Raw genomic sequence first — 13,523 nt, forward strand, 5'->3', positions numbered from 1 at the left:
CTACTCTATAAAATTCAGCTGTTCAGTTGACAGTCTTAATAAATAAGTGACACTATTGAAATCTGTTTAAAGTTTTATTTTGAGTTCTCTTTCCAATTACATTAAAACTACTTAGAATGAGTTGAAGTTTAAAATTGCCAACCTCAAGGAAAAATACAAATTCAAAAGCTATTCTCTTTCACACAGTGCTAGCATTATTTAAGTATTTCTAAATACTGATTTTTGTTAGACGAAGAGAGATTGCAGAAAGAGAGCGTCGAGAGCGAGAACGCATTAGAATAATTCGTGAACGGGAAGAACGGGAACGCTTACAGAGAGAGAGAGAGCGCCTAGAAATTGAAAGGCAAAAACTAGAGAGAGAGAGAATGGAACGCGAACGCTTGGAAAGGGAACGCATTCGTATTGAACAGGTGCAGTCAGAAAATCTTTTCATCTTAAATAACTGACCTTTTTCAAACCCTGTGATTTTTGCCCTAAAATTTGCTTTACATGTTGTAAAGCTTCTATAGAATAAGTTTAGCTAATGAGCATTTATTAAGTGTCCCTGAAAGGTAACAGTGAATTAGGTGCTAGTTAAAAATACATTTAGTCATGACTTTGTTCTAGCCAATTGGTAATACCTTGAGCTCTGCAATATCATGGCAGCCTAATAGTCTGAGCATAGGACTATGAGTCCAGAGTAGTTGTAATCCAGGCTCTGTCACTATCCCATTCTTAGAAAATAACTATTTCCTTACATATTATAGTGGGAGTGATTTCCCAAGGCTGGAAGGAAATAATGCCTCTCTTTGCAGAATTGCATCCAAGGTTTTAAGGCACTTAATCTTCATACGTATTAAGAACTCTATTTCTAATTCCCTTTAGGTGCTTTTGTTTAAAATTATAAAACTAAATTTGACCTTCCAAATTTAAAAAATTGCCAGCTTTTAACACCCAGTCTCTGTTAATTTTAATGTTGCAGAACAATAGTCATAGCTTAGATTGCTAATTACTGAAGTCAGAATTTTTTATTTGTCCCAGGTATGTGTTTTGCCTGGTGCTTGCCTATGATGGTTTCTTAATGACAGGATTAAAACAAAGTTGCATATATACTTACCTTATGTTTTCATTTTGCATTGGTTGGTTCTTCCTTCTATGTTGTCTGAAGGAACGACGTAAGGAAGCTGAACGTATTGCTCGAGAACGAGAGGAACTGAGAAGGCAACAGCAGCAGCTTCGTTATGAACAAGAAAAAAGGAATTCTTTGAAACGCCCACGTGATGTAGATCATAGGTAGTTGCTTACTTTCTTTAACAGTAGCTTACTATCTTATTCCTTAGTCCAAGCTAAGACTAACTCTAGAATTGGAGAGTACAGGCACCCATCACTGGAGTAGAGGGTCATGATCAACAGGGATGGGAATGATTGCAGTATTGAATTGGACCCAGTGCATTGTCAAGTAGAAGAGTCTGCTCTTCTGTTTCCCTTCCTAATGCAAATGTTTTTCCACTATGACTGGAAATACATGGTAGACTTCAGCAATGGCTCTCAAACTCAGACCCATTTTGAAAATTCTTACAGGGTAGTGCAGATGGTACAGAAATCAAAGTCAAATTTGGGAAGACTAAAATATAGATTCTGTATGTGTTTGCATTCATGGTTCTTAATAGATTTCAAAATACAATATAGTCATTTAATTTTCTCATTATACATTCTGTGAGATTTAGTTGATAGTGTTGAGAAATAAGTGAAGTGAATGAATTGTGCTTGGGACTGACCCCTCTAACCTTTCCAAAGTTAAGTATAACCAAAAAGGTTGTATACACCTAGTTAGAATTTTATCATAAAATGGTATCAAGTGTTTATCTTATTTGTCTTTTCCATTTAGTAATTTGAAAACAAACAGTTCTTCAACTATTTTCTTTCCTGTGAAATTCCTCTAATAACTATATGACTTTGTATAACAACAATTTTTTGCTAGCTTGTTCTTGTAACAATGTTTTATCTTGAGTTTATTAGCCCTCTGTATCCACAGTTCCTAGCATGTGGTATGTATGACTCCAAGTAAGTGTTATTTGATCGTTGTAAAACTAATTTATATAAACAAGCAAATATTTTTCTTCAAGGCGAGATGATCCTTACTGGAGCGAGAATAAAAAGTTGTCTCTAGATACAGATGCACGATTCGGCCACGGATCTGACTACTCTCGACAACAGAATAGATTTAATGACTTTGATCACCGAGAGAGGGGCAGGTTTCCTGAGAGTTCATCAATACAGTCTTCATCTTTTGAAAGGTAAACAGATTATGTTGAAAAATGCTGTATTTGGTATATGAGCCTTGTTAGTGATAGTTTGGTTCTCAGTTAAAATCTTAAGTACAGGTCACACCTGAGTGTTCAGAACAAATCATATGTTTGGTTTTTGTATTTGTTAATGAGACTGTGATTCAGTATTCAACATTAGTTTTATAGGCCACCATATAACACAGTTAAGTAGGTTGGTTTTATCTAAGTGGGAGTACTGTTAACTTTGGTTGGGCCTCAACTGTGAAGAACAGTAAAATATCCCTCAGGTTGGTAGTGACTTGAGTGACTTGATGTAATTTCCCTTGGATGGCAAAAAACCAACCTTCATGCCAGACATTTAGCTCAATTTAAAAGAATATAGGTTATTATCAATAATTGTGGCTATTTTTGGTCACCTTACCTTAAGTTAATTTTTATATATTATTTATTTAGTATTTTTTTTTTTACATCTTTATTGGAGTATAATTGCTTTACAATGGTGTGTTGGTTTCTGCTTTATAACAAAGTGAATCAGTTATACATATACATATGTTCCCATATCTCTTCCATCTTAAGTTAATTTTTAAAGAAGGTGTTATTACTGTAGGTTATGCAAATAAAGTTAAGAAGAATAAGGCCAAGTAAGTACTTCTCAGGACCTGTGTTCTTTGTTTTGGATAACAGGCGAGAACGTTTTGTTGGTCACAGTGAAGGGAAAAAAACACGTCCTTCTGCACGAAGAGAAGATCCAGGTTTTGAAAGGTATCCCAAAAATTTCAGTGATTCCAGAAGAAATGAGCCTCTACCACCAAGAAACGAACTTAGAGAAACAGACAGGCGAGAAGTACGAGGAGAACGAGATGAGAGGAGGACAGTGATCATTCATGACAGGCCTGATATCACTCACCCTAGACATCCTCGAGAAGGAGGGCCCAATCCATCTAGACCAACCTCCTGGAAGAGTGAAGGAGGCATGTCCACCGACAAACGAGAAGCAAGGTATTTGTGTAGTTTCTAATGACTAGCTAGTGGTGGTTTATAATGCATTTGGGTTTTTCAAGAAAAGGTATAATAGAGTTTGATTGTGTATGTTTTTGGATTTTGTTTAACAGAGTTGAAAGGCCAGAAAGATCTGGGAGAGAAGTATCAGGGCACAGTGTGAGAGGGGCTCCCCCTGGGAATCGCAGTAATGCTTCAGGCTATGGAAACAGAGAGGGAGACAGAGGAGTAATCACAGACCGAGGAAGTGGAGCACAGGTAAATGCTTATGCAGGTTTATTGTCAACTCTCCAGAAATAAATTTAAAGGACTTATGAGACACATTGTATCTATAGTATCATTTGAGTGTGGACTAGACTAGTTAGATTAGAATGATTGAGAGTTTCTTGTGAAAGATCTTAATGCCTCTTGTATTTTCAAGTCAGTAGTTGAACATAGTAGTCCAGAGAAGCAGGATACTAGCCCTGAAATTTTTTTTTCCTTCCAGTTTTATTGAGATATAATTGACATACAGAAAGAACTGTGTAAGTTTAAGGTGTACAGTGTAATGATTTGACTTACATACATGATGAAATGATTGTAGCCCTGAAATTTTTGTTAAACTTCCTGCGAAAATTTGAGAATTGTTATATTTGGTAGATGAGCCTTCCTAATGATGACTGGCTTTATTTCTTTTTTAAGAAATTGAGGCTTTCAAACTGGATGGGAAATCTTGGGCCCCTACTTGTGTTTCTCTTTCACCTTTTCCTTTTTTTGTTGTTTTTTTGGTTTATAATACTCTCTCTTTTCTCCCACTTTATTAAGTAGCTTAAAGTATAGAACTGAAATAAAACAGTTGTCTCTTTTTTGCTCTTTTATTTTTAAAGGTAGGTAAGTGGAATATTTTGTATTTGCCTTTTTTACTCTTGTGACACTTTATTGACTTGAATATTTTCTATTAAGAAGTTAATGAATCTCGACAGAGGACATATCTTAGCAATTCAAATGAGCAAAAACCTTTTACCTGATTTGAAAGCATTCTGTCAATGAAATACTGGCATAATATGGGTTGACGGTAGCAGAGATAGAATATTCTCTTAAATTACATACAGAAAAGAATTCTGAAGTGTGTGTGTATGTGCATGTGTCTCTCCATCCTTCAGCCTGTAGTATACTCTGGTGCTCTGTTTTGTATTTGAATACATATTAGGTTTTGTAGCAACATTTTTTACCAGAAAACTTTAATCTCTTGGCATTCTAGTTAATACAACTGTGCACTTTCCATTTCCTACAAAGCATTTTTGAAATGGATTTGGGCCTGCAGGGATTTATTAAGTTTTAATGTTTCTAGTAAGTAGAAATGTTCAATAGATGAATTCATTGAGCTATTTATCCTGAATAGAACATTTAAGATTTGTTACATAATCCAGATATTCTGCCTTAGTTAGAGTAAAATTTAAGTCTCGTAGACTAGTGCCCTTGCATTCACATACCCTTTTTGCAAAAGGTATCCTGAGGGAAGAGATCCTGTTCCTCCCTTGGAAATTTGGTTTTCATTGTGTTGGTCTATAAGCTGTTCTGACTGTAGTATTGGGTTGGCAAAAAAGTTCCTTCAGTTTTTAAGTACAAATAAGAGACACATTTTTATTTTCACCAAGAACTTTATTGAACAACGTATTCACTGTTTTGTTCCACTACCTTCTGCCATTTTTCAGGCAACTTCATAATTCTGTCTTCCCAAAACTTTTTATCTTTTTGAGCAAAGAACTGTTCCATGTGCCTTTTACAGTCTTCCAGGGACTTGAAATTTTTCCCATTAAGAGAATTTTGTAAAGACCAAAATAAGTGGAAAGCCGAAGGTGCAATGTCTGGTGAATATGGTGGATGAATCAGAACTTCCCAGCCAAGCTGTAACAGTTTTTGCCTGGTCATCAAAGAAACATGCTGTCTTGCATTATCCTGATGGAAGATTCTGCGTTTTCTGTTGACTAATCTGGATGCTTTTCGTTGAGTGCCACGTTCAGTTGGTCTAACTGGGAGCAGTACTTGTCAGAGTTAATTGTTTGGTTTTCTGGAAGGACTCCCTTCTAATCCCACTATATACACATCACCTTCTTTGGATGAAGACCGGCCTTTGGTGTGGTTGGTGGTGGTTCATTTTGCTTGCCCTACAATCTCTTCCGTTCCACATTGTAGTACGGTATCCACTTTTCATCGCCTGTCACAATTTGTTTTAAAAATGGAACATTTTCGTTACGTTTCAGTAGAGAAATGCATGTGGAAATACGGTCAAGAAGGGTTTTTTTCACTTAACTTACATGGAACCCAAACGTCAAAGCGATTCACATAACCAAGCTGGTGCAAATGATTTTCAGCACTTGATTTGGATATTTTGAGTATGTCGGCTCTCTCCCACGTGGTATAATGTTGATTATTCTCAATGTCTCGATTTGATTGCTGTCAACTTCACCTGGTCTACCCAACTGTGGAACATCATCCAGTGAGAAATCTTCAGCACAGTACTTCCCAAACCAGCCTTTGACACGTTTGATCAGTCACAGCATCTTCTCCATACACCGCGCAAATCGTTTTTTGTGTTTCAATTGTGTTTTTACCTTTCTTGAAATAATAAAGCATAATATGCCAAAAATGTGGCTTTTTTTCTTCCATCTTCAGTATTAAAATGGCTACACAAAAATTCACCAATTTTGGGTTTTTTTTAAATGCACGCTGATATGACAGCTGTCACAATACAATCTAACAAAATTGTTTTGAATGAAGATAAAGACAACTAAGCACCACTAGAGCCATCCTACGGGAAAACCGAACGAACCTTTTGGCCAACCCAACATATCTCTGTAGGGCGCCTTCAGATTTCTGTAGGCTAACTATCATAACTTTTGACTCTTTTTTTTCTGCAGATCCTTAGTTCTCTGCTTTTGTTTCTTTATGTTCACTATTCTTTTTTCTTCATAGTCATGGATGTAAGACCTTGTAAGAGCCATAGCACTAACTAGTACTGTGTACAGTAAGATGACAGCTCCTGTTTCTATGTGGTATTTTCATGTTGATCATATACCCCACCTTGATTTGTCTTAAGGTTTTGACCTCTCAGTATGCCTTCTTACATATGTATAGAAGATCCAGGCATTACATATAGACCCAGAAATACTCAAGGGTCAAAAAGTACATGGGTGCTAGAAGGTATAGAAATAACAGTGCTGAATCATATTCTGTCCTACCTTTTCTACCCTGAAGCCTGAGAAGCTTCTTAGTTCAAAGTAGATAGAAACCTTTTTTCATATTATTCATTCTTTCATCTTCTCACACATCTTACTAATTTCCTTCTGACATTAAAAGTATACCATAAGGGGCTTCCCTGGTGGCACAGTGGTTAAGAATCCGCCTGCCAACGTAGGGGACATGGGTTCGAGCCCTGGTCCGGGAAGATCCCACATGCAATGGAACAGCTAAGCCCGTGGGCCACAACTACTGAGCCTGCACTCTAGAGCCTGTGCTCCGCAACAAGAGAAGCCACTGCAATGAGAAGCCCACGCACCGCAATGAAGAGTAGCCCCCGCATGCCGCAACTAGAGAAAGCCTGCGTGCAGCAGCAAAGACCCAACACAGCCAAAAATAAATAAAAATAAAATAAATTTATCAAAAAAAAAGAAAGTACACCTTAAGTAAATTGGCCTGAGGCGGAGTCTGTCCTGATTTTTCTTTTAATATGTTATTCTTTAGCACTATCCTGAAGAACGACATGTGGTTGACCGCCATGGACGGGACACAAGTGGACCAAGGAAAGAATGGCATGGTCCACCTTCTCAAGGGCCTAGCTATCATGATGCAAGGCGAATGGGTGATGGCCGGACAGGAGCAGGCATGATAACGCAGCATACAAGGTAAGTAGTTAATCAGTTAAGACTTTTCTGCCAGCATGCAACCAAACCTTTTTCCTTTTCCTTAAAGGTCATTATAGTTTCTGAGAGATTGAATTGTAACTAGTAACAACCCTAGGTCTGCCCAGATATTTCCTCATATTAACCCAAAATCTCCAGGGGAGCTGATGTTAATTTGTGAGTTAACGTTCCTCATTGTAAGTTAATTGATTGACATTCTGGCATATCAGTCTCGATACAGGTAGGTATTTATGTCAGAATCCAGTAGATAATGAAGCTTTTTAATTTCATGTTGGAACCATCTTCTTGTTCACTATCATTCTGAAAATTCCTAGAAAGGAAGAAGAAACTGAAAGTATGTTCTGCTTCCTCCCTTTTCAAATAGGTCTAGCAAAATTTTTGGACATTTATCCCAAAGCCTGTTCAAATGCTAGGAGACGAGCTTTCTTTTCTCTTCATACCAACATCCATTGTGGCCTTCAGCTGGCAAGTGTTTGGCCTCTCTCTCTCCCATGCCCTTTTTTCTTTCCCATTCATCTGTCTTAGAAGAGAACAGTGGCTTGGCTCGGTGATCCAAGTTACTACTCTTCTATTGGTTGCTTCTAGCGTCAAACTTAAGTGACTGTTTACTATACTTGTGCCCTGCACAGCCTTGTCACTCATTCTGTCCTTGGTTATTAAAGGTCACCAATACCTTTTTTCTTGACAAATATAGATTCCTTTATTTTCTTAGTTCTTGGGCTCCTTGGTGGTTAAGCACTGTTGCTTTTCCTTTTTTAAAACATTCCTCTGTTTTCTAATGTACCATAATTTTCTTTTCTACCTTTTTAATTTACTTATTGGCTCCTTCACACGGTTGGATTTTAGATACTGTTTTTTATTTTTAGCTTTATATCATGATCTCCATGTAAATGCTTGGAGGTCTCCAGAAATTCAGGGTCACAAGCAAACTCATTCCTCTGCTGTTTAAAACCTTTATGTTTCAGTTGTTGTCTCCAGCTTCTTTTGATTTGCCATTGCCAGACTGGGCCTCATCTTTATCTTTCTCCACTCCTAGCATAAATTTCTAAGTATGGTTCAGTTAAAAAAATATATTTGTGGTAGCTTTGTCTTCTTGCTCATTTCAGCTCCTATCAGATCTTTCCAAATGAGTGTTTTCTCTCCTCCATTTTTCATGTTATTTCTAAATTTAACCGTTGGGACTGTTTTCTTACACTGTTTACTTGCTCCAAAACTTACAAACAGCTTCTTTAGGTTACAGGATCTAATCCAGATTCCTCAGCCTGGCATCCACACCTTTCTGTAATTTGGTTTTATCCTACTTAAACCATTTCACCATGGGTTTTTCCCTCCCAAATTTGTTGTAGGATTTTGGGGTGGGTCTTTATTCCTGTATTATCCGTTCGTACCTACTGTGTTGCATTATACATATAAAAGAAATTCCAAAAATATTTCTTGAATGATGTCCTGTAGTTCAGAGGTTCAAGTTCCTAGTTGATGCTGCAGATCTGGGGGCCACACTTTGAGAAACACTGCTCCAGTCCATTCATTCACAGACCATTAAATGGCTTACTAAGAGGCAGAGGCTTTGACGTGAGGTTGCCTGAGTTGAAATCCTCACACCACCATTTATTATCAGATCACCATTGTGATCCTGGGCAAGTTACTTAGCTTCTAGATCTGTCTTTCTTCATCAGGAAAGTGGGGTTAGTAATGGTACATACCTCACAGGACTGTTAAAATAGTAAATTATTTAATATGTGTAAAGTACAAAGAACAGTGTCTGTTAAATGATAATCACTTTTTAGGTATTAGCTGTAATTATTTGTTCTTTTGTTCTCTGACATTTTTTTCTTTTAAACCTTTTTCAGTAATGCATCCCCAATTAATAGAATTGTACAAATCAGTGGCAATTCCATGCCAAGAGGAAGTGGCTCTGGATTTAAGCCATTTAAGGGTGGACCTCCACGACGATTCTGAAAATTAGCTCTCTGCCACGGTTTCAAGATAATTTATTGAAATCTCCTGTAAACTTTACTTGACTACTTATGAAGAGGACCTCTGACTTGCTTGAGATTTCTGTCAGACTTTTTCTTTTTTCTCTTTTTTTAAAATTTAACATGATTGCTTTTCTCAATTTTGGAGAAGATGTTTAAATAGTTCTGTTGTAACTTTTAATAGTTTTGTGTATCATTCAACTTTTTTTCTTGCAGCACCAAGACACATTTGAAAAGATAGGAATCAAAACCATTTTAATGCTGTGTGAATATAAAGCGTAGTTTGCAGGTGTGTGGTCGTAGTTTAATTTCCGGCATTAGCTCTGTGGTGTCAGGCTCTAGAGTTACTTCTTGTCACCAAGCATTTTCAGCCTCCATTTTGAAGGCTGTTTAAGCTTAAAAAGTCTGCTGTTTAATTTTTAGAGAATAAGATTGTTCCTTGCATTTCTGAGTATTATGTAACCTATTTTTGCAGAAGGTACTGTTACATTAAGTGCATCTGTGTATCCTGGTTTTAAAAAATGTACTCTTTTTTGAAATAAACCTTCATATTCTGTATAGTTGCTAAAGCGTTGAGAACCTTTTTAATTGTAAAATGAGAACCGATTTTCAGTTTAGTGTAGCAGCACACTTGTTCAGGTTTGCATGGTATGAAACCAAATAGATTACTGAAACCTTGGCCATGAGGTTTGTATCACTGAGGTTCTTAGACTGAGTTGTGCAGGTAAGTGCACTTTTAGGTAATCTGCACTGTTTGATGGATAAATTCCATCTCTGGGAATTGTGTGGGTATTAATGTTTCCATATTCCCAACTATGTTGAGAAGTGGAAAAAAAAAAACCCCAGGTTCTAGATTGGTGAATCAGTTGGGTTTTGTAAATACTTGTATGTGGGAAGGCATTGTTGTCTCTTTGTGAAAATAAAAATCCACACCTGGAAGTGTATGTGTCTTTGTTTCCAGCTTTTTAGGTGTTAGTCCTCCAGCCCTTTTCCTTACTCCAAGTAATTGACTAGGTTTAGAGCTTTAACGACAGACTTTTGGTTTTTGTTCCTAGGAAATAAGTCTAACTTTGACTCTTCATCTCAGTAGCTGGGCAGCACACTTTGTTGAAGTGTTGGAACCTTAAGCACTAACCTTACTGGTTTTTTTCTTTAAGGCATCTTTTCCAGGAAAGTCCTTCAAGGTAAATTCAGAATAGCGCCTCTTAAAGCCTCGCATATTCCTTCATATAAATCAGTGATGAGTAATTCAGGTGGTCTAGATTCTTGGAAAACTCAGCAGTCTGTATGCTCGTACAGAGTAAAAGATGGGTGCCAAGGGATTGCTCTGAGGCCACCTTTTGATTTGAGAAGGAGTCTTTATAGAAGTTCTTGTAAGTGTCCCTGAGTGGTTATGGCTGTGCCCATGAGGTGGCTCAGACTTCTGAGTGCTGTGGGCAGCCAGGGTACCCTTGTCTTTGACTCTGGGGGAACTGGCACTTTTTGTATTGTTCTGGATTTCATACCCTTTTCTTCCCTTCCTGACTCTACAGTTGTGGGAGCAGGTGATTTTGTGTGTGTGTGTGTGTGTGTGTGTGTGTGTGTGTGTGTCTCTCTCTCTCTCTCTCTAGGGGTCTACTTCTTCATTTCCTGATCCCCTCTGCGCTTTGTAGAACAGCACAATGGAAGCCTCAGTATGTATTGGAGTGAACTAACTTCTGCTCTGCCTCTTTGTGACTTTGGGTCTCTGTGTCACTTCTGATCTTTTTTCCTCATTTGTAGAGTGGAGCTGTGCTTACCACAAGGGATTACACAGTTGCTAACATTCGTAAGCACTTTACGTGCTGGGCAGTGTACTAAGCATCTTAAGCGCGTTGCTTGCCTAATACTCAAAAGAATCCTACTAACTGTAAGTAACAATTATTGTCCTACCCATTTTTCAGATGGGGATCTGAGAAGTAATCTCTTAAAGTATTAGATCTTTGTTTTGTTATAATCTCTTCTACACCTACACCGAATGGTACAACAGTCTACAGACTGGTAGGTAGTTATTTTTTCCTCAGTTTGCCATAGTATAGCATTTTCAAGTTGAAAAAAACCAACAAAACCACCTTCTGAAATTTTGGCATTGAGTTTGGGAGTAGCCCTTAGGGTTTAGGGGCACCTGTTAGAGATCTGGTTGGCTAAGGATCAGTAGTGAAAACCAATTTTAGAGATTTTATAAAGGAAGATGGGTTCCTCAAAACCAAGGAAAAGGAGAAAATTTTGTTACTCTGCATATACTTGTTGAGCAATCCAAAAATGTTTCAGCAATCCAATAATATAGAAGGTTTCAGTGATTTAGGAGTAACAGCTTACAGTGGTTCAAGAAAAAGCCCATCTTAGCAAGCTTGGGCAGGACACTGAAGTCAGAAACTACACATGCCCAAAATAATTGTAAAAGAAAAAAAAAATCTTCAGAGTTGCATAGAAAAATTTAGAAACCCTTCTGCCTATGTTTGTATCCCTTGCTAGATTGTCACTTAACTCAGTTCCTCCATACTTCAGCCTGTTCCAACAGTTAAACATTTACTGAATCCTTAACTGTAAAAATGTCAAATTACTTTTGCATTTTTTTCCAACTTCGTCTAATCCAGCTCCTTACCTAAAGATGAATCTTTTCCAGTACCTCCAGTGCTTAATTAGCTTTCCTCTCAGTGCCTCTGATCTAACATGTTCACTTCCCCCCCACACACAAACTAGCTAATCCTCACAAACATTTAGTCACTATCTTCAAAGTCCGTAAGGCTGCCATACATAAAATTCTCTTTCCTACATCACTTAAGCTGCATCAGTCAACAAATACTGCCTATTTTTACCTGCAACGAATTGTTTTCTGAAATCCTTAAGTGTTTCCTGCAAAATAAGCTATCTTTCCTTTCTCTGTTATACATAGCCCTTCTAACCAGGCTTAACGGTTAGGTTCCAAACAATTTTCACCTATGTATTCTGTGCTAATTGTCTTTGTCTTATGTCCACACCACCAAACGGCATGTATTTTTCTCTTCTGTTTTAAACCTTCAAATTATCACCTCATCTCCCTTGGAATAAATCTAAAGTCTTTGGAGTTGCACTACTTCTCTCACCTCATTTCCTGCTACTCTCCTTGCTCACTTTGTTTCCATCATATTGGCCTCTTCTTGTTTCTTGAATACAGCATCCTGTCTCTGGCCTTTTGCATTGATTCCTTGATCTGGAATGCACTTCCCCCACATATCCACATATCTCACTTCAAGTCTTCATGAAAATATCATGTTCTCAGTGATGCCTTCCCTGGTGTTATATTTAAAACTGCCACACTCTTAGCCCACCCTCAGTATTCTCCCTCCCCCTTCCCATCTGACATTTATCATTTGTTTCTTCCAACTGGGATGTAAGCTCCAGGAGGGCAGCAATTTTTGTTGGCTTTTTGTTTTGTTTTCACTGCCATATCGTGAGCACCTGGCACTTAGTAGCTACTCAATATAATTGTCGAATAAATATATGGAGAATTCAGAATTTGCATAGAAGGGGCTTAGGGGCTGCAGTCTGGTAGGAATGGGGGTTGGAGTGGGGGTCTGGGCTTTATCTTGAAATTGCATTGGTGTAACCAACACACTTTTCTAAGAAACCTTGAGAGCATCTGGTGAAAATTGAGGTAAGGGCTTGAGGACGGCCAAAAGCCTTTCCAAGCTACCCTTCGGAGAAGCTACCAGTAAGAAATGGGACCATTTAGAGACAGTCTGTCCAGACCATCAGATGTAAGCCACAGAGGAGATGCCTGCCTTAGGCATGAATATTAGCCATTAGATCATCTTTGCTCCAGCTCCAGGCTCACCAAATCATATATTTGCTTCCCACTTGGATTTGCCAATGGGGTTAGGAAGCAAGAATATGAAATCTGCTCAATAGTTAAATTTTTATCGGTTTATTAGAGACTGCCTAAGTACATCAAAAGCTCAAGCAATAAGCAGTCATTTGGATAAAGACAGTTTTCCTTCTCTAAAATTTCTAATGACATCCATCAACATATATTAATTCATTAATTTACTCATCATATGCTGCCAGGCATTTGGGAGATGGAGTGGAGCGGAGACAGATCAGATGCCATGACAAGTAAGATATATGGTGCATTCCTTAAGTATAGGATAATAAGACTAAAAATTCTAAAATATTATTCTGTAAGATAAGGAACAATTGAGGTTGAGAATCACTATGGAGATACAGCTCAGAGTAAGAAGGACCAAACGCTCTTTGTAGAGCAGCTGACAATTTTATGAGTAGTAGAGTTTTCCTCATCACTGCTCCAACACGTCATTTTAGTTTCAGAAACACCATCTTTTGCCAGTGGGATGAGGTGCTCTGATTAATGTAATTTTCTA

At 37.8% G+C, this 13,523-nt stretch overlaps 2 protein-coding genes across 8 annotated transcripts in view; one reads left to right on the forward strand and one right to left on the reverse strand.

Annotated features, from left to right (window-relative positions):
- The window catches only part of SLTM (SAFB like transcription modulator), a 44,571-nt gene extending 34,488 nt beyond the window's left edge, over positions 1-10,083 (forward strand). For 5 of the 7 annotated variants that reach the window (XM_004274681.4, XM_004274682.4, XM_033437029.2 and 2 more), the window contains 7 exons: positions 230-410; positions 1,148-1,272; positions 2,106-2,276; positions 2,952-3,266; positions 3,380-3,524; positions 6,990-7,150; positions 9,019-10,083. In XM_004274681.4, the coding sequence (XP_004274729.1) occupies positions 230-410; positions 1,148-1,272; positions 2,106-2,276; positions 2,952-3,266; positions 3,380-3,524; positions 6,990-7,150; positions 9,019-9,127 (1,207 nt within the window). In that variant the 3' untranslated portion in view covers positions 9,128-10,083. Of the gene's footprint in view, positions 1-229; positions 411-1,147; positions 1,273-2,105; positions 2,277-2,951; positions 3,267-3,379; positions 3,525-4,960; positions 7,151-9,018 lie in introns of those variants that run through there. The other 2 variants (XM_033437032.2, XM_049705969.1) reach the window with 2 other exon arrangements.
- Positions 1-13,523, reverse strand: part of MINDY2 (MINDY lysine 48 deubiquitinase 2) — a 115,798-nt gene that overhangs the window by 3,386 nt on the left and 98,889 nt on the right. Inside the window, exon 12 of the transcript XR_004485807.2 lies at positions 1,097-1,213. The gene's annotated coding sequence lies outside the window, so the exon portion shown is untranslated. The remainder of the gene's footprint in view (positions 1-1,096; positions 1,214-13,523) is intronic.

The sequence above is a fragment of the Orcinus orca genome, chromosome 2, assembly GCF_937001465.1.
Source record: "Orcinus orca chromosome 2, mOrcOrc1.1, whole genome shotgun sequence".
In the NCBI taxonomy this organism is placed as follows: domain Eukaryota; kingdom Metazoa; phylum Chordata; class Mammalia; order Artiodactyla; family Delphinidae; genus Orcinus; species Orcinus orca.